Here is a 21,582-nt window from a genome sequence, read left to right as displayed (position 1 = left end):
GGGAAGACACGATACCACATATGACATTAGACAAATTAGGTCCTATTAGGACGAAATTAGTATGAAATGATCAGAGACAAACCAGTAGGGAACACGGAAACCTAGACTTTTCATTAACAGTGAGCATGTGAACATGTTTGCATCAAACATTTTTAGCTATTTTAGTTATTGGCACCTACAGTAACTTTACAGAAGTGTGTATGTAAATGACTCATCACAAGAAAACATATTATGGCCTTTTAATAATTATGCAGTATTTCTACAATTATCATGCAGTTGCAGTGAAACTTGTAGAGCAGAAAGGAGGCCGCATCTGACATCTACATTTTAAACAAACGCTGTACCACATCATAACCCTAAAAGCTTCAGACGCACTTCCCTGACGTCACGCTCTAACCCCAGCGTTTGACATTTTGTTGCACACTGAATAAAGCTACAAAAGACAAGTGGAATTGTCCCATTAAAGTGCTTAAATCACTCATTACACCTAAATTCATGTGAAAGCAATGAAACCGCATTCTCTTCTTTTTTTTTTCCATCACACTCTTTTTTTTTTTTTTTTTTTTTTTTTTTTTTTTAAAGGCTCAACCAAAATACCTGAAGTGCATTGCTTTTACCTCACTGGTCCTGGCTGCCAAAATCAATGAGGAAGATGAGGTAGGATGGATTCCCCTTATGAATGCAAACAAACACAGACTTCAATGCTACTTGAAAACCAGACATTTATTTGCTTGCCTTTCGTTGGTGTGTGTTTGAACAGGTAATAGGCTCGGTCAAAGACCTGGTTGTGCAGAGCGGATGCAACTTCTCGACAGCGGAGCTTCTTCGCATGGAGAGGATCATACTAGACAAGCTGCACTGGGACTTGTACACCGCAACACCAGTCGACTTCATTCACATAGTAAGTCGGGTTTCAGCTGACAGACAGGCGAGCGGGACTGGACAGAGCCTCTCGGAGTAAACTGGGGGAAATGCTTTGTGAATTCAGGCCCCTGGCGTTGCTTAAAAACACAGCAGCACAAAAAGCAGACATTTGCATCAGGTTTGATTCATGATGGTGCTGACATAACCTCCCACTCCCTCCTACACCCCCCCCCCCCCCCCCTTACAGAAGAATTGGTCCTAGTTGAGATTGTACATTTATTTATTTCGTTTGAACCACTGTGCCCATGATTACAGTAAACTCCATTCGAGTACAGAAATGAAATAGTGTGTCTCCCGAATAATCAAAGTGTCAGATTTAAAGCATGTGCTAGATGTGCATTTGGTTTACCAATTTATCAGAATGAATCAAAATATGAGTAAATATTGGTTGATCTCCTTCGTTAGCAGATCCGTACAGGAATATTTCATCTCCAAAAATCACTGCGGTTTTGGATAAATGCAGTATAACCCGGGCTAAGCGCACCAACTGCATGTGTGCTAACAAAACCAAACAAACCAAAAATCACAGACACATTTCAGGCCAAGTGAATAGAGCTGCATGAGATTCCTTTTTTTTTTTTTTGCAAGCTGCCAGCAAAATGAGATCCGCGTTGCACATCTGGCCAAGGCACTTCCGACACAGCCGCATGCTGGAAACCTAAACCCTGCTTCCACCAGAGGGAGTGTGTGCAGACACAAGAGCGTTTAAGCTTTCAGACCTCGTGAAACGTAACAAAGACAACATGCTGTTAACCTAAATCCCATGCAGCGCTACTGCGTTTATGGCACGTTATTGTTTCACAGCTTTGATCATGTTAAGCCTCACACATCTTTGAATAACCAATAACTGAGCTGTCATAAACACACAAACTGTTTGATGTAGGTCCCGGGCTGTATTCAGTTTTAATAAGGTGTCACCCAGCATTTCTTGATGAAAGATTTGTTTTTAAACTGCTACAACAGTCGGCACCGGTTTTAGAGCCCGATAAGGATCAATTTTTGTTGAGACGTCAAATTGACTGTAATAATTTATCCAGCTGCAGTTTTTGCTGCTGGTGGACTGTACTACATTATACATAGAGCTGTTTGTGGTTTTATTGAAATAAATGGCGTAGACGAAATAATAGAAAACACTTGTCAGTGTAATAAAGTACACCACAAACTCCATCCTCTATCTTCGTTGTAACATCGATTTATTGCAGGACACTGCATTATTACCTTTAGCAAATTGACCTAATAAACTGGTCACTGAAAATAGGGCTGTGTGACTCAGGTTATATCCATATTGTATTCATATTCATCGTACGGGGAATACATAATAAATCAGGTTGTTTTTAGGATAATTACCTTAACTATAGATATGACGTAAAACAAATCCACCTGTAGCTTGCAGCTCAGTTTCTGGCAAATTTGGTCCTTTGACCCCGAGTGAAATGTTGACAACTTATTTTTTAATCTAGTAGTAGCCATAGTCAAAACGCCAAAATTAACTTTATGAATACGGCCCATGGTTTGATTGACAGGATTGGTTTCCGAATGGTTTTGGAAACGTTGTCAGCTGAAATTCATGACGCTCACCTTGTGTAAAATGCCCCGGTTGATTTGATCTCATCCCGAGCACAGAACCACCTACATTCCCTCGAAGAAAAAAATAAATGGCAGCGCTTGCATGTGTGATGTTTGAAATTGGTGGGGGACTGATTAATGTTCGCCTAAATCACTGCTGTGACCCTAATATCGTCCTAGAACAGGTCCCTGTTAAGTCATATAAAATCTGAGACTTTTACAATAAGAACATAATATATTAATAAAAATAATAAAATAAAGACATTTTTCTTTTTGTGCTATTCAAATAAATACTTGTTAAACTATACTCTGATTATTTCACAAGTAATTTCCCCCTGCCCTAAACTTATTACTTTGCTTTCCATAAATAATAGCTGTGTTCTCCATTGTCCATAAAATAGCAATCACTATAATGTATGAGTTTGCCACAGATGCTCCACCATGACTCTGTGATATGAATAATTAAGAGGATTTACGGGGATATAATGTCATTACCTCTCATTACACACCGCGTAAAACTCTTGGAAAAGCAGAATCAGCCATTTGACGCACAGACCTTGAACCAGCATCTATGTTTGCTACATTACTCCGACTTGCGTGTGTTGTCGTGACGTTGGAAAACTGTCGCCGTTCTTTGACTTTGGCACCGCGTTGCTGATTCTGCCTTCCACGCAATTTCGTTTCCTTTTAAAACCCACGGCTTGTTTTTGCTACAGAGTGAGAGACAAAACTAGAGCAAACGGGCTAAACACAGCATGAATGAACCAAGATCAAAAGGTGCTTGAATTATAGCAAACAGAAGAAATATGTTTTTGAAATCTAAAAGGTGACTTTCTTCCAGTGGCTGTTCCCTGGTGCACCTCCTCCTTTAGCCCGTTGAGTACGTTGATCACCTCGCACTCAGGTGATTTAGGAAAATCCCTGGCTGCACGTGGGAACACGGAAAAGCACTGCACGTACAGTACGATACAAGACAAGATTACTATGGTTGATTCCACAGGCAAACGGGGGGGAGGGTCTTTAAAATCTGATGATGACACTCCTGCACCTTCAAATGCAGCAGTGAACACCTGAGACGAGAATCGCAGACAGCAGAGAGTCGGTGTCCCAGGTGGAGCAGAATGAAGGGACAGATGATGCGTTGACCTTTTTTTAGAAATGCAGAGATTTGATTAAATTTGATTTTGATGAAGTAGTAGTGGTCAGGGGCTGATGGGTGGACAATGGAACAACAATGACATCATAACGCTAACATTTTGGTCTTGTTTCTCTTGATTTCCCTGCCCATCTCCGTCCTAGTTCCACGCCCTGCTCCTCTCCAGCCACCCCCACCTCATTCCGTCCATCGGGCTCAGCTCCGGCGTCGGCCGGGACTCTGCGGCAGAAGGCAGCGCGCTTCCCACCGGCCTCGGGCATCAGAAGACGCCCCCGGGCTTCCAGGCGGCGCTGTGGACCAGGCAGGTGCAGCACTGTATGGCCTGCCACCAGCTTTGGCAGTTTAAGGGCTCCACGTTGGCTTTGGCCATCATCACTTTGGAGCTGGAGGCGCTCACGCCCGACTGGTTTTCGGTGTTCACCAACCTGCTGAAGAAAGCAAAAGTAAGAGAAGTGCACAGAACCTGCGAGTGAGGCTTGTTCTCGTTATGGAGTGAGGAGAAGAGCCTGGGGGGAAAATCTACACGTATTATTTTCAGTGTAGGCATATTGGACTCAGCCTGTGATGCTTGTCAATAAGTAACAAAAGACTGCAGCATATAAATGTTTGAAATCCACTTTCTTCACCAGCCAGCACTTTCCCGGGTTATATTTTGTTCACGATTCTTTCGCACCAAACTTAAGTCGTTATTATTTTGCAATGTTGCCATTGGTAGATTTTCTGGTCGAAACAAACACCTGCACATCATAGAATCCACAATATCGCTGTGCCTTTAATTAGTTTAATCTGAAAATGTCTTCAGGCTTGAATTTTTAAAAATAATTGTCTCCTGCCAATGTGCTACAATTTTTTTTTTAATGCTGTCCTCATTTCTATCTTGAGAGAGCCCAGCACTGTTTCTTCTTTTCAAAACCTTTAACTTCCCCATTTCATTATATGCATTTGCACCTTTTTTTTGCGCATTCAGACGAAACACATGATCATCCAAAAAACAACAAGCAGTTATTCAGACTGTACAGTAATTGATATTATGTTAAGAACTCAGAAACTTTATTTTATTTCTTTCAAATGACATTTAACAACTGTACAACTTAGAATGCTGGGGCACAAACCACCTGTCAGGAAAGTATTCAGGTTCCATAAAACTGAAGAGTCACACAGTTGACAGTGTCAGAAATTCCTCCTCACCGATGAGCTTTGGCTTGATCCAGTTTGAAATATTTGGCCTGTAACATCCGCCCATTAATGATGTCTGTATGTATGTTTACACGTTTACTTCCTTTCCCCCGTCTCAGGTTGACAGTGCCGAGTTTATCCACTGCAAAGAGATGGTGGACGAGTACCTGCACAGCCTGGAGTTCTCCCTGCCGACCAACGCGGTCTACATCTTCGATGGCGCCCAGATCCAGGAGGAGCGAGTCCGTAGTCCCACGCAGCTCCTCAGGCCAAACAGGAGGGGACGGAGCAGCGGAGAGCAGGGAGACTCGGACGAGTATTACGACGGTTTTAGGTGTTTGTATAGCGAGGACACGACATCGGGGGCGGAGGGAGGCGGCGTTGACGATTGTTTGCGCGATCCCCTGCAGAAAGACGCCTCCCCGTGCCCTCCGCTGCATCCTGTTGTGAACTAGTAGGACATTGTTTTGCATCGTCCATTCGTCTCTTCAAAAGTGCAAAAAGCTCCAACTCTAGATTTTTATTAGCACATTTCAGAGCTTCATTTGCGCATTTCTTGGGATACAAAGGTGACTGACATCCAAATGTTCGCCACCTGTTGTAATATTTAGGTTTTTGTATTTCTTTGTAACTCTTAAGTTGAAGATTTTAGCCTCTTCTATGCACTCGTCATCACCCAAATGTGAATCTGGATCAGTGTACGAGTTCAGTTGTGGTTGTTGCTGTTTCTCTGGATGCTGTAACTGTGTTGACAGCTGAGGAGAAACTGGCCAGTCTGCGTAGATTGAAATGTCAATGTGTCTTTGGTGCAGAGTTATTGGTCCATTTAAGTTTGTTTTTGTTTTTTTCTAGTAAGTTGTAGGGAAGGGACAAGAATCACGGTAGTTGTGAAGTGTTGCCTGTGTTTTTCGTGAGCGTGGTTGAGGCCAAGAAGGGCTTTTATGTTTGAGAGCAGATTTTCACTTTGTTCGTAGTTCAACGTCTTGGTGCTCAGGTTCCCACCAGAGCCACATAGCACTTTGAGAAAAAGTTTTTGTTTTTTTTATGTAGATAATTGTATTTTTTCACAACCTTTTTTTATAGTTTTATCTTAATCTTGTACTTACTGTACTAAACATTTTTTTTGTGCCATTTACAAAAAAGCTTTAATTTCATGACTAAATGCTGCAAATGTCTATTTCATTAATGCTTCCGCTTGTGTTTAATGGCTTTTTGCAGCTGTTACATATCAAACGAAATCACCATTGGGAGATTGGTTCAACACTAGAGGAGTGATTAACATATTTTTAATTTTTATGAGATTACCTGCACAACAGTTCAGCATCTGCGTTTTTATTACATATTATACAACAGCACCAAAAATTCTATTTGGATTTAAACTGTATTTAATATTGGCAGATAAATGAACGCAGTACATCCAGATGGACTTTACCTCCACTGCCAAACACTTGAAACCTGGAGACACCGAACTTTGACTTGCTGCAGAAATAGTTTTTGTTCAGATAAAAGCTGTTATTTTTAATGTGAACTGGTTACGGTTTGTTTTTCTCAACTGTAATGTCTGCTGCCACGCACTGAGTGAAGCTGGATGCTCCACCCGTGACCAATGCAAAGGTTTGTTTTATATCCCTTCAGAGATTGAGGCAGCTCTATCTTATTGTTTTATCAACCACAGAAATAAAGCTACACCTTCAAAAGTCAAAACCGTCTTGTTCCGGTTTGTTGGTTTTGGAAAAGCTTTCATTTGACTGAAAGTCTGCCATGTTTATTCCAGCATCAGATGGAGAAAATCAAGTGCTCTTAAGCCTGATACTACTGATACCCGATCAGTGTATGTACTACGAGTGAAACTATACAATAACATTTTGCTGAAAGAGGGAACTCGGAGCTGTGAACAGATTGTATTGCTGGACGAGCTCCAGTGAGCCCTGCAGGCGGTGGCCAGAATAATAACAGTGCTGGCAAAGCCTTCGCAGTGCACAGACAGACAGACACTGCCATAGGAAGGTTTCAGTACCGTGCTGTGACTTTCCCCGTCTGTTTTGAGTCCCCTGAATCACACACACAGAATGTGTGACTACACACTAACCAACCTACAAACAGTGGGTGCAGAGTGGTTTTGGAGTGTTGAGGTCTACAAAATGCTGACAGGCCTCATTTGCAATTTTTTTGAATAGTATAACTGCCACGGATATATATATATATATATATATATATATATATATATTTTTTTTTTTAAAGTTGCAGGACATTAGGAAGAAAAGGTTCATTTTCTCCAATGTCAATATGTACATAACTTTGAGGTTAATAAGAACACATCACTATTTAAAGAATTAGTCCACAGATGTTGATCCAGCTTTTAGTTTGGGTTCACAACCTATATTAACTACTCCGCGTTGCAGAAGTTATTCTTACTTCTAAATAAATAGATCAATCATTTAGGATATGGAAAAGCTGAAAGAAGAAATGTGAAAAACTGCTCGGTGTTGAGATGCAGCCACGTAGTTTCCAAACAGGCCACCAACCAGCTGCAGCTTGTGTTAACACACAGAATAGACACACAAGCACACAGTTAACAGTCATCTCCTTTTCGCCTACGCACACTTCCTGCACAAAGTCAAAACATTTTTTCTCTCACGCACACACTCCAGCCTCGCTACCTTTGCTGAACATGCACGAAACATGGCATCTTGCACGCACGGTGGCGAAAGCAGGATTACATGCAAATTTAGCAAACATCAGTCAGCTGTTTAGCTGGGCAGGAAACGCATCATCTGCAGCCGACGGCCTCTGTGCCATCTTTGTGTGTGAGAGAAAACATGTCTTCACCTGCCCTTTCATCTCCCCTCCCGCTTGAATATCATCAAATAAAACATGGGAGAGAGAGACACATCAAAGTCAGGGGGGGTTGCATTTATTTGCAATGACAGACAGTAAATACAGCTGCTCTTTTCTTCATCATCTCTAAAGTGTGATCACTTGTGCAGAAAGCTGAGGCATGTGTGTGTGTTTACCTGAACCTTGTTTCGTGTGCACGTTTATATACTGGCCTCATGTTTCTACACAGCCACTTGCATCAAGGCGATATCGCACGGTTTACAATAAAATTACATCATTTTTGGACATAGTAATATGTGCTTCTTACAATAATATTCAAAATCGTGTACATTTTGCATATTAAGTTGTGTAAGCTCTAGGAAATATTCACATACATTTATTGCATTAATATAAAACAGCACCAGAAAATTTGCATACACTTTTATTAAGATTTAAGACTTCAGTTTTAGTTAGTCAGTACCTATGTATATGCATTAATGTGTACAGTATACAGGTACTCAGTTTTATTGTTTGACATAATGCTATAAATGTATTATTGGGGCTCATCAGATACAGGGATTTATTCTACTGTGACTACTCTAAATTCTTGTGGTTACAAATTGGTCGCACTACAGTGGGACGACATTTCAAACAACTCAGATATTTAAAAAAAAACAAAAAAAACGTAGGAACGGCTTCATTTTAACGACTTCTTCAATTTAATCTTTTAAAATGAAGCAAATCCTAATTTTTTTAAATACCAACTGAACTGTTTAAAATATCCGACTCAGGTGTATAATACCGTAGTACCAAAATTAAAAATAAAAGTTTGAAAATGTTTAACCTGTGTGAAGTTGATGATAAAACACAAAAATCCAACATAAAAAAAACAACAAAAACAACAAAATGCATATATAAAAAAATGTCCAAAACAATGAAACACAATGAAAGATCCTGAATAAATGAGATGGCCACTGTTAGTGAACTCATTATCTCTCACCATCTTTTACTCTGTTCCCCCCCCTGTGGGTTCACCATCATCCTCCTCCTCCTCCTCCTCCTCATCGTCATCCTCAGTTTCTTTGGTCCTTGTGCACAATGTCAAGATGGAATGTCAAAAATAAACAAAAATGAACAAGTGTCGCTGCTATGGTGATGGAGGACAAATCCATGGTCGTGTGTGGGAGGTGTTTACAGCGCCCATAAATTAACTGAAAAACAATGACAAACAATGAAGAAAATAAATTGAAGTAAATGATAAAGTGAGCATAAAAAAAATGTATTTCTACAGGGGAGAGAGTTGAATAAAGCAAAAGGCACTAAAGTTAAAATTAAAAAACACAAAATAATAGTCCGGATGCAGTTAATCTGTGAGTAGGGGGAGCTCTACTGCTCATTTATGTTTTCCAAGCATCTGAACAGAACCCATCAAATGCCACATTTATTAGAATAATAGTTTTCCTTGAGTATAACATAGTAGTCTGAGATCAAACACAAGAAGCCAACTAAAGTTTCCCCACATCATTACTGACAGTGAAGAGTGTGTGTGTGTGTGTGCGTGTGTTTGTGTGAGTGTGAGCAGCCACAAGATGGAGCCATCTGTCCTCTAATTTCCCCGATTTCAAGTGTGACTGGGTAATCAACAGTAAGACCAGTCTCCAAACCTTCACGTATGTTTTCAACTCATTTCCAATTTTCCTTGGAGTCTCCTAATATGTTTAATCTGTCCTTTTTAAACAGTAGTTTTTCTGAAAAGTGAACAATCCTTTGCATTCACAAAATCTGCTAAGTTGCCAAAGATGTGTGGCCAAAATCTGTGGACACAATCTCTACAAGCACGTGCACATCAATGTCAAATTATGGGCATTAATGTGATCTGCTACCGTGACACCCTCCAGGTCTCTGGGAAGGTTTTCCAAAATAACTTTGGATTCTGGTTGCAGGGATTTGCTGCTGTTCAGCAGTAAGAGCATTATGAGGTCAGACTCCGAGGCCAAAGTTTCAGTTCGTCCAAAAGGTGTTGGATGTGGTTGTGGTCTGACCATTCATAGACAGGTCTGTCTGAATTTGAATACATTCAAAATCTTTGCTTTGGCTTATGGCCTCAGTACGATCAAATCTAAATGATGCGTGGTTAATACGCTAAAAACATTCAAACATTAAATTGTTGTTATGTCTGTGGCAGCATAATTAAATTAGAAAATAGCCCTTTGGAAAATAAGTTTTGCCCTGTGTTTCCTAAGCTACGTATCTGAAAGCCAAGCTCTCGCATGCCTCAGTGTTGAGTTCACTGCCTCCTCTCTGAATATCCTGAATAATTAGAGCGAAGCAAAGGAAAGAGTGAAAGGACAGGAAATGTTAAGCTTGGGCAGGACACAAAGTGGAGGAAGTTTCCTTAGAACATGCCAGCCCTTTATAATCATAGCTGTAACGCTTGTGTGTTGGAGATAGGGCGACAGCAGCACAGCACATTCAATTTCGGGCTCATTAATGTGACACAGGACTTAGCAGAATGCAAACCACCTGCTCAAAGAGCTGTAACGAAGCCTAAAGAGCAAAAGGAGAAAGGATGAGAAAAGCAAGAGAAGCCTGTTTACAGGAATTAAGGCACAAAATGTTGAAAGAAAGGAGCAGAGCTAAAAAGCAGCTTCCCGCTGTGGAATAAGAATGAAATCAGTGAGTGACAGAAAGGAAAGACAAGCTTACTTTTTCTTGTCTTTGTCTTTCTTGAGGGGCTGAGCTAAGGACAGCGTCTCGGCTGCCACCTTCTTCCTGTTGAAGGCATTCATCTCGTCCTCCAGGTCTTTCCGCTTGTCCTCCACCTTTCTCTTCTCCTCCTGGTGCATCCGCTTCAGCTGCTCAAACTTGTCATGGAGCTGAGAGGGAGGTAATGGACAGAGCGGACATAAGACCAGAGCAGTACAGGGAAGATACCCAGAGGTCAGAGGATGAACGGGTACCATGTATGTTTAAATCTAGCTGCATTAACAACTAACATTGTTTTTATATAAGCAGAAGATTAAATTACTCTATGTGAATTATCAGCACACCACAGTTTTCTTCAGCTCAGCATAGCATTTTAGCCTATGGAGCCTATAACTCCAGCTTAAGGCTCAGTGTTGGCGCTTTGTGATTCTGATTCAAACTGAAGGTTCAGCTTATTTTGGTTTTACTGACAGTCTTAATGGCAACACTCATAAAAAGTCAGGGATCTTCAGCCTTCAGGTGAAATTTCAGAATGCACCTAGAATGAACTATAACCTTTACGGGTGAACATCATTTGACCTTCTCTAAACCTTTGAATGCACATCTCCAACTGTTCAATGTCTCCGTACTTATCATTAGACACTTAACATGCTGTTCACTAACTAGGTGATTAAATGCAAAAAAAAAAAAAAAAATCACGTCTTGGTTTACGGATCCGGCTGCTAAAGGTTCTGGTTCAATGACAATTTGCATTCAAACAGTCCTCTCTCATCAGGCTGTTCACATTTTGACTTCATGGGACCAAGAAGACACCTAACAACTGACAAATTATTGAGATTATTTGTTTTGCTATACCCACCAATGTTGCCAGCTTTTGTTTCAATAAATGGTTTGAGATGAAGACATTTTCATGGAATGCTTCTACTTTAATGATTTAATATCACCGTAGCATGAACTTTTTACATTTTTTCCACCCGAAAGTTGAACAGCTCTAAATTGTTTTAACACCCTTCATGTCATCCGATATTTCACAATTAAGTATTACATCACTGTACCACGTCCTTTTTGTACAGATACTAAACAGTAGTACATATTTCATACATGTACAATAATATACAGAGATATGCAAGTCTGTTTATTGGACTTGGGTGTCTAGTGTTGTTCAACAAGCCACCGTCATAATTCAGACTTTCTGCACAAGGGGGTGTGTTTGTGCCAAATTATGACACAGGATTTAAAAGATGTAGTGTATATGTTGACAGATCTGTGGCTTTCAAAATCACCAGTACTGTGTGTGCAGCCACACTGTTACTTGACACTGACCTCTCTCTCTTTTTCTTTCAGTTCTGCTTCTGTCTCTTTTACTTTGCTGACAAACATCTGCCGCATTTCTTCTTCTTTACGCTGCAGGTCCCCCAAGAACTCTTTCCTCTTGGCTTCATATGTCTCTTGAAGACTGAAGAGAAGGAAAGAAAGAACAGGGAATAGAGTAAAAACAGACAGAAATAGATCAGGTGCTGTGTCTTAACAGTAAACACTCTTTGCTGCTGAGGTGTCAAAAAGTGTGGTTTTGGTTCTCGCCTCTACAGGAGTGTACGTTTTCCTCTGCATGCACAGTGTGTTCACCATTTCTGCTCTCTACCTGAATGGCTGGCTGTCGGGGTCCGTGTCTTTGAAGCCCATCTCTTCCAGCTTACAGCGTCGGTAGAGCTCATAGTGACGGGCGTGGGTCTGCTCCCTCAGATCCTCCATGTTGACCCGGATCAGCATCTCTCGGAGTTTCACAAAGTCGCAGTGGCTCTCATTCTCAACTAAACAGGATTTTTTTTTTTTTTTTTAAATACACACAGACAGAGATCAGTCTCTTTAAGGTGATCATTCTATTATTTTGAATTCACATTAATCTTAAAATCAGCTTTGGTGTTGCTTTGCGTGAAAGCCTGTCAGAGCTACAAAAGTTCAGTCATGTGTTGTTTCCAGCTGTGAGTTTTTGCTCCTCACTTTTTATTCTGTGCCTTGCTGTCTTTTTCTTTGCTTCTAACTTATCATAACAACCCATCCGTCAGCCTGTTACTTTCCCTCTTAATTTCTCTGACAAGCAGCAAACAACATCACATTTCTACAGGAATGTGAAGTACTCAGCACAAAACACACTGGATTTTAGACTTTTAGTCAATAAATGTGAGATATTCTGAACTTCACATTATTTTTTTTCTATTGGACTGAATGTTCTGTCCTTCATAGGGGAAAAACCTTTCTGCTCGGGTCACCTTATGTAACTCCACTGCAACTATACGGACTCCTGGGTGAATTAAAGTTCATTTTTGCTTCCAATAGAGGCCAGAACGGTAAAAACAAGAGAAAGGAAGATCAATTGAGTAGGAGTGCCTGAATGTGGACTGAACCCATCTGTGCTGTGAATCAATCTTCAGTCTTTAAGAAAGCTGCTTCAATAACACACTCGCCAAAGTATCGAGCATAATGGAAAACCAGTAGGGATGATTTAGCCTGAATTATTTATTGGTATATTCACATTTTCAGTTCTTCCCGACAGTGTGCAACAATAATTCCTAATAATACAATTCATTAAATCTATTAACACTGGAGATTTAGATTAGTAGACAAATAGATTAATCTTTAGAATATGACTACTGTATCCATCTTTCTATTATCTAAACCACTTATCCTGTTAAGGGTCCACCTGGGACAGGTCATCAGAGACAGTGTGGGATGAAACTGGAGTAAGTGGAGGAAGTAGTTGCTAAAGATCCACTAATTGTTAACTAAATCTTAGCTGCAGTAGTGACAGTTCTGCTGGACTGGCTGTGCTCATTGACAATGGACACATGATTTTTGAAAGCCTCCTCTACACACAGTCACATCAGTCCTGCTTTCAGTTTATTGGTGTGTATGTCTCTGAGCAGCCCATATTAAGGTGCAAATGCCCTTTGGAACTATACAATGAAGAAAAAAATATTTAAACATTTGTAAATTTAATTTTAAAATCTTTAACCTCCACTAAAACTTTTTCTTTTTAACACAGCACCTGGGAAGAAACTGAATTCACTGCCGTTTGCCTCTTTTCTGGCTCCAATACTCTTTTGTGTCACTTTTCATCAAGAAAAATCCCTTTTTCCTTTTGAAAATTATGGGTTTTATCTTCAATACGTTATTCTTCCCTAGACTTGGTAATTACTTTACAGTGGAAACTCTTTAAAGGTGAAAATTATTTGACATGCTCAATCACTGCAATCACGGCCAAATTTCTGCAAAGAACTGAAAACTTGGAACACGGCTGAGAGCAGCTGTAGTCTAGTGCATAACTTGATACGCTTGCCAACTACTCTTGGAAAAAAAAATATCATGACATGTGACGCCAAATGAAAAATGGCATTCCCCTGGCAGAAATAACTGATCAACACGCATCAGAATATATTGTATGCTACTGAGAGTTTCAGTTGTCTCATTTAATGTGTTTGGTAGGAGAAGGGCACATGCAGGGGGCAGTCACGAGGCCTTTCAGCAAACATATGCCATGAACCCTGGTGCGTTAGTGATGGGAGAAAAGACTTTGACTCTGAAGATATAAAGACAGTGATAATGATACTGAAAGTGCCCACTTAGCACGGCATTTAGCTTGTCCTGGAGGAACACGAAGGGAGTAGTTCCCACTGCATGACAATAACCCAGAATATAGCCTAAAAAAAATGCGGCATTAGCATAGTGAGAGTATCTAAACCCAACACCATCATCCCACCCAAAGAAATGACAGGCTTCAATGCACTAGGGCCAAAAAGCCACCAACTCAGCTGATACTACTTTAATGTTTAAGACCCAAAAGAAATTGTAGTGGTGATGCAGCTTAAAGTATCGCTATTACCTTAACTAAAATTTACTAGTCGACCACACATCATTAGTGGGAGGATTCGTGTTAAAAACAGAAATGAGATCTCCGCTGGGCTGCATCCAGGCCAATGAAATTGCCCGTTCGTTTGGCATCTAATATTCTCTCTGTACTCCCCCCCCACTCCCACCCCGCTGAGGGCTGAATGAGGGCCAATCCTCTGACTGACTGCAGCACTGAGCCCTCAAGATATGTGAGCACAGCGCTGTGCTGCTACACATACACAAACAAAAAATGAGAGCAGAAACACAAACCGGGCAACAGACACATGATTGGAAATAAATCTGCTGTTATCAAACTGAAAGAAAAATCAGACAAATGAGCATAATGAATATACATGAACGCAACATGTTCCCTCACTGAACATTTAAATGCTCCATTTGTCTCAGGTCGATCTGCTCCTGTAAAACTGAAATAATGCTAAATGACAAGTGTCTAAAGATTCAGGGTCTTACAAACTGCACAATGTGATGACTTACACATTTATTTTAAGATGTATTTTTATTTCTATCCATTTTTCTATTATCTATAAAAACAGCCTTCAGAGTACGATTCCTTTCTTTTCAAAGTAATCCATCCTTTATCCCTCGTTTGTTAAATTAAATATTGCAAAGTACTACATACATGGACAAAATTGTTAGAACCCCTTTCAGGAAAAACGCATAAAATAATTTGTGGATTGAGGCTTATTCTCGTGGATTTTAATTTGGGTGATATTCGAGCTCGGAGGGGTTCCATGCAGGCACCCTACACTCACTAATGTGCCTGAGCAGCTCCTCACACAGACTAAGCTGCTGTGACTTAATGTGCTGCTTACACCACATGGTCTGTGAAAACCCCGTTTTAGTTAACTAATGGACAAAGTCAAGTGACAGAAAATGAATCAGCATTATTTTGATATGAACGTAATTTGATTAGTTGTAACATAAATTAGCAAATTTTAGGCAAATATTTGCTGGTTCTGTCTTCTCTAACAAAAAAAAACTATAAACAAAACAGTAGCTTGTATATGAGGCAGCTGGTATATGTCAGATCTCTGGAGTTCAGTGATAACCGAGCATCGAGATCTTGAGGGAAGCTAAACACACACATTGAGGCCCCTGCAATTACTCTTTGTCAGTAGACAGTCCTTCCACTGTCTTCCTTCAAGTCGATGGAAATTTCCCATGGCTCTTTGAGAGGCTACCATAACCCATCTAAATGACATCTGGCATCTACAGAGTGTTTACACTCACACAGACCCTCCTTTTGCTCGGCCAAGTGTCACAAAACAGATTTTTATCTATGCTGCCTCTGTCTCTGCTGTCCCCGTCACCAGGTCACAGAGCGTGCTGTATGAATGATGAGACATCACTTTCAAAGTGTGTCCAACTAAAAGAAAAGACCTTATCAATCTGGATTTCTAATGCCAAGAATCTGCATTTTAATATTTTTATACAAAAACAAAACAAAACATATTTCTAATGTTAAAACCAACAGTATTAATGTTGTGGCTGCTTGGTGTACATTGTAGGATCTCAGAGTACTAAAAAAAAATAAAAAATAACAGCTAAAGACATGTGTCCCACAGGAGACACACAACAGGCTTTATAAATAATCAGAGAACGTCCTCTGAGGGTTGGGGAATGAGAGTGGTCAGTGGATAATTCAGCAGGGAAAGGAAGAGAGAGTGAGGACACAAGACCAGTGGACTAAGGAAAGAACAGCAGGGAGATGGAGGAGGGGTTGGGCTTGGGGGGGGGGGGGGGGGGGGTATGAGAGAGAGAGAGCTGCCCTGGGAGTACAACTCCCATCTGAGCAGTAATATTCTTCCTGACATTATTAAATTAAACTATTAACTTTCATGAGCTGTGGGAAACAATTATCCTAAGATTCCTAACACAATGGGCAACAAATGCCCGCAGACCAACACAAAGGCAGTGAAAATGCAGTACATCAAACACAAAACACCACACACACACACATTACAAACACACACACACGGGCGATTTCTCAAAGCAACCTCCACTCACTCACCCCTCATTTTTCAGTGTCTCTCTGCATGAAGTCAAAGTCACAGCTGTGGATAGCAGTGTGCATTGAGAGGCAGTATATAAATAAACAGGAAAACTGTGGGACGCACTCATCACATCACAGCCATGAGCAGGAAACATCTTTCACCATGGATGCTGAGAGACACCTCGCTTGATCAGCTGCCGAGTTACATGATGTGCTGTTTCTCCATATGTGCAAAACACCCTTAACAGCCAGAACGTGGTTTAAACTAGATCCTACAGTATATATATTTTTAATCTATCTAAACAAGCACCTTAGTAAACCTTTACCAGTTTAAAGAGATGGTAGTCAGAAGTGGAATGAGAAATGCATTACCTCCAAAAGTGTAAACCTGTGACCACTTTTGGAAACATTCACAATCCAATAAAATCCCCCTGGAGTCAGAACACATGCGTACTCAGCTCAAGTACTGGTATTCTGTCTTGTATGGCTGATACTGATGCTGAATATTATGAAACAGCAAACCACCCACAGTAAGCCGTGCAATATGCCATGTATTACCCCAACTCATTTACCTATGTAATACCTGTAACCTAGCAACCAACCAACACCTAGTGCATATACAAACAAACCAGCTTCATCAGTTTTATACAAGGCAAACTACCCATCTCGTGATTCTGCATTTGCGAGCATCAGTTAAATGCCAAACACGTTTTTCTCCTGATTATTTGGGACACGAGAAACTACCATAAAAGGCCTCTCTGTTGCTTCGTTATATGTAACACAAGTCTCAACTGAAACTGGACAGAGATCAGCAAATTCTTCACAGTGATTCACAGGAAGTGACTGCGTAATAATAAAGTTCCCATCAAGGGCTACAAACTAACACTCCATTTAATTATGAATGTACCTACTGTTTAAGCTGTAAATGAAGTAATTTGTTTACACATAAAATGGAAGAAATGCACCAACAGTTATTCAACTGTCCAAAATAAGGTTGCTGTCCATCAACTAATCTCAAATCACAGCACACAAATACTTTGAATTTATTCTGAGCTTGTTAGAAGTAAGGAGGACACCTTCATGTTCTCACTGTTGCTTGAGAAACCGGCAACACCAGCATAAACAAATACAGACACATACAGTGATCGAGTTGCTTGTGGACAGTTCTCACCTTGCACAACACCCCATGGGTACTGTCTGGCCCGCACTGTTTTGTTTCCCACTTTGACCTCTTCCACGCTCCCAACCACAGCAAAAGGCAAATGGGCCTGTACAAGAAAAGAGGTTAGGTCCCAAAAAGTTCAAGGGGTCACAGGTGTAACTGGAGACATAACCACAGAGTAATTTACTGGACCCCTCTCTCCTCTGGTTTCCCAGTTACTTCAAGCCAATGGTCTGCAACCGCTTAACAAGCCTGATTTAACTGTGCACAAAGATGTTGTTTATAGCAATAAAATGAATAAAAATGGGGTGTTAAACTGTGGCTGCTGTCTCTATTATTTTCACAACCAAACCACACCAGAGCAAAGACAAACCAGTTTAAAATGTGTCTCACTTGGAGTGTGAAGCAATTAAATGCGCACACATGCATGCGCGCACACACTCGCTTTCTTCAGTGAGGCATCATGGGAAAACATGCCTGACATCCAACCTCAAAAATTAGATGGCGACTTGAAACCAGCTTGCTGTTTGCAGCTTAGAGGAACAAGCTGGTGAGAGTGGGTGCTGATTTAACAGGCTATGAATAGATGTGGATACTGTACAAGGACTGTGCCAGGGAGAACCACATGCAGTCTTATTTATGTGTGGGTACTAAAAAAAAGTATAAATGTTCTCTCGAGGAAATGTATTTGTGCTTAATTATTTTGTAGCTTTCTTTTCAGCTTTTTTGGTGTTTGTCAAATGACTATGGACAATGTACACATTAGCAACAGCAGCCAGTTGGAATAAGGAATGTGCCGTTATCAAATTTATACATTCTTCCTATAACAGAATTTAAAATGACGAGTGGGGAGGTGGTGTGATTAATCAGAGGGTATTGTGTTTACATTTGCTGCCATTACCAAATATGTAACACTTATAGTGATAAAGACATGGTAACAAATCCTTGTTATTTCAATCATTTTAGGAAGAAAACTCGCTCTTTACTTTTAACACATTCATGTGGCTGACATCTTTGTCAAAAAAGTCTGAAAAGTCTGTAAGTTAACTATAAAACGCACAAGACTGAATTTCACGATCAGAGTGAAAGAATAGAGTATCCCAGCATGACTTACATTCATGGAGGCATTGATCTCACTGACCGCTTCATCGTCTGTTGGGAACTGATATATCTGGACACCGTTGCTCACCAGCTCACTCATTATCTTTATTTTAAACTTATGGAGCTCACTCTTGGAGATTGTGTCTGCTTTGGCAATGATGGGAATGATGTTGACCTGAGGAAAGGATGACGAGAAAAAAAGAGCATTGTAGTCGTCTTGTTTTTAGTAAGATCTGCTGCCAAAAAAATAAATACATAAATAAAGTATAATCATCCCTTATTTGTGCTTAAAATTATATACATGTAATTTTTATTTAAATACAAAGTTCAGCCTGATCTGACATGCATCTTGTTGCTTGATGATAATCACCTCTAACAGGACAAATATACTTGTTGTTCTCAATAGACTAGAGAAGCAGCACAGGGAATTATGGGTTGTCAGTAAATTACAGATTAAAGATTTAAAAAATCAAATCAAAAACATAAAACCACACTAAAAATGGGATCAGGAAGCACACAAGACCATATTCAGCAGACGTATACAGAGAATAAGCTCAATCAGACCCCCAACAGATACATAAAACAAACAGTGATTATGAAAACAAACTAGGCTCCATCTCCAATTAGGAGCAGATGTGCAGAAGCAAACACACAGTTTGTCTGCATTCCTCTGCGTGGTTGCATTACTCAAATCTAACTGGGGGTACGAGAAGGATTCCCACAGATTTCCTTATTACTTCCATGGTGTGCCTCAGAGCAAGAGGCTGAGCTTGTTAGGAGTCAAATTGCAGGCTCATCATACTTTATTGGATCATTAATTTGCAGCAGGGTAGCCAGTATCTTGTTTTAGTCTTCTTTTTTTTTTTTTAACAAACCAGATTCATTAATTGCTGTCCAGTGCTTAGTTGTTTTGGTGTCCCTTGTTTTGGGTTAGGGTTAGGGGAGACATTCTTTGGAATTGGTCAATTGGGACATAGGGGGAAGTGGTATCCGTTTGCTTCCCACAACTGAGTTGTCACAGCTGGCCAACAAGCATTCCTAAATAGTTCTTAACAGTTTGTGTGGAACAATTAGGAAAACCAGAAAGGTACCACAGGTTACGATGTGTTTGTAATTAGAGCCAATCTGTGTTCTAATGAAGTTTGATGAGATTCAACTAACATTAGTGAAACCTAAGTTATTTAACAGCGAATAATGCTAATGTGAGCATGGCATCATCTAAGAAGAAGGAATCAGGGGACATATAAAAATGTTTATTTCTAAAACCCTAGCGACAGGAAGAGAATAGAGGTACATAAGGGAGAGAGGCTGAGAGGGACAAGGGGGCTATGAGTCAAGGGGAAGCTGCAGGTGAAAGAGGAAAGAAGCAAACATGGAATATCTGGCTGGGACCCAGAGTAGTTTTAAAGAATTTACTAAACCAAAACAAATCTTTACTTTAAGAAGGTGAAAACAGAACTCGGAAACGGGATGCGAGGAGAGCACTTGTGAGCCTGTATGTGAATATCAATGAATGAGCCTCTTGTGGGAGAATTTTTATACAATGGTGAAATGTCTTCCAACGCCAAGAAAAATGAAGTGCAGCAATGGCTCATGCACACTGCGTTCATTATGAGAAAATGAGCAGTTTGCTTCAAATTGTTGAAGAGCTCAAACTGCAGATTGGACTAACTTGAGATGATAGATTCATTATTTGATAGATTTCATGATGTGGATTGTTTTTTATTGCTGTAATTATTTTTCTTGAACATTGTTTGTTATAACTTCTTCTGCTGTGAAGTAATTGGTTTTACTTGACATTTAAATGAAAATTACCCCCCCCCAAAAAAAAAACAAAGAAGAAATAAATAAGGAAATAGTTTATTGCCTGCACGCAAAACTTTCTGAGAGAAAATGTCTGTATGTTTCATTGATTATAGCGCTAATTATGGGGTATTTTATAAGGTTAGCAAAAAGCACAAATCTTTGTTTTGCAGCTGGCCTCTACATTTCTCTACCTCCTACTATTAACTGCCAATGATTTCCACCTATTCAAGACAAAAATTCAGTTTGAAAACAAAGCACAACGCCTTCGAACCTTTCTCTCTTCCTGCTTTATTCCAAAACAAACCACACACACTCTGATGAGCCTTTAACCCTCCTCTGATTGCAAGGAAAACACCATTGTCTAGCCTTGACAGCAGTATTTGAGTCAGAGAAAAGCAGTTTCTGCTTTACATCCCTGTTGTTTCCTGTGACGGGGCTATCAGGCAGACAGGACAGCTGGGTTCACGTATCTTTAGTTAATATTCACACACAACTGCTTCCCCTGACATGTGGTTTTTAATTGTGCTCCAATTAAGATGTATTAAGTGCCACATGACCATGACTTGTATTTAAAGTAACCAAAGCTTTTATTATCTAATACAGGTCTGGAACATCTGATTGATTAACAAATCACTATCTACTTAAATAATAATTTCATATGCCAACATATAAAGCATAGAAAAATGTCATTTGTTGAAGCTTGGTTGGTCAAACCTGCTACTGTCTCTTGTCCACCTGTAACCATCTAGTCATTCAATTCTGGACAAAAAAAAATGCAACATGAGCAAAGGCTGACGTGCAGGCGTTCATTATATCTAGAACAAAATAACACAGCTTAAACAATGTGTAAAGCAGTACAGCGTCACATCCACCTGTGGTCACTCAACACTGGCTTGCTTTCAGATGAAACAGCACATTGTGGATTGATTGCTGGGACGGACCCACTGAGGTCAGAGTTGTGTTCGCTGTGGCCACCCACTAAGGCTAAAACTGGCTCCATTGTTTCACCCAATGTAAATCACTTTGAATGAGACAGAGTTTCTTTAATTTTACACTTTCAACACATTCTGCTGCTGTGCAAATGGGAAAAAAAGGCCTAAGAATAACTGAAATGTCTCAAGAACTAGAGGATACTTCATATAAAGGCAATTTTGCTGTGATAAGCTGCTTTGTTTGTACCTATATTAAGAGAGAAAATGGCAGGTAAGTTGATATATCAGCACCTGAAATTCATTTCTCAACATTAGGGTAATTGCCTCCTCAAAT

General features: G+C 40.1%; 1 protein-coding gene across 3 annotated transcripts in view; it reads right to left on the bottom strand.

Annotated features, from left to right (window-relative positions):
- Positions 1 to 3,328: 3,328 nt before the first annotated feature.
- The window catches only part of septin8a (septin 8a), a 31,721-nt gene continuing 13,467 nt past the window's right edge, over positions 3,329 to 21,582 (bottom strand). Inside the window, exons 5-10 of one of the 3 annotated variants that reach the window (XM_067492173.1) lie at positions 18,524 to 18,685; positions 17,419 to 17,515; positions 11,988 to 12,156; positions 11,669 to 11,801; positions 10,346 to 10,515; positions 3,329 to 4,071 (exon numbers count right to left, since the gene is read on the bottom strand). In XM_067492173.1, coding sequence (XP_067348274.1) covers positions 3,906 to 4,071; positions 10,346 to 10,515; positions 11,669 to 11,801; positions 11,988 to 12,156; positions 17,419 to 17,515; positions 18,524 to 18,685 — 897 coding nt within the window. In that variant the 3' untranslated portion in view covers positions 3,329 to 3,905. Of the gene's footprint in view, positions 4,072 to 7,720; positions 8,851 to 8,904; positions 10,187 to 10,345; positions 10,516 to 11,668; positions 11,802 to 11,987; positions 12,157 to 17,418; positions 17,516 to 18,523; positions 18,686 to 21,582 lie in introns of those variants that run through there. The other 2 variants (XM_067492176.1, XM_067492175.1) reach the window with 2 other exon arrangements.

The sequence above is a fragment of the Channa argus genome, chromosome 22 (genome assembly GCF_033026475.1).
Source record: "Channa argus isolate prfri chromosome 22, Channa argus male v1.0, whole genome shotgun sequence".
Lineage (NCBI taxonomy): Eukaryota > Metazoa > Chordata > Actinopteri > Anabantiformes > Channidae > Channa > Channa argus.
The sequence above is the reverse complement of the archived record's forward strand: the minus strand, read 5'-3'. Positions and strand labels throughout refer to the sequence as shown.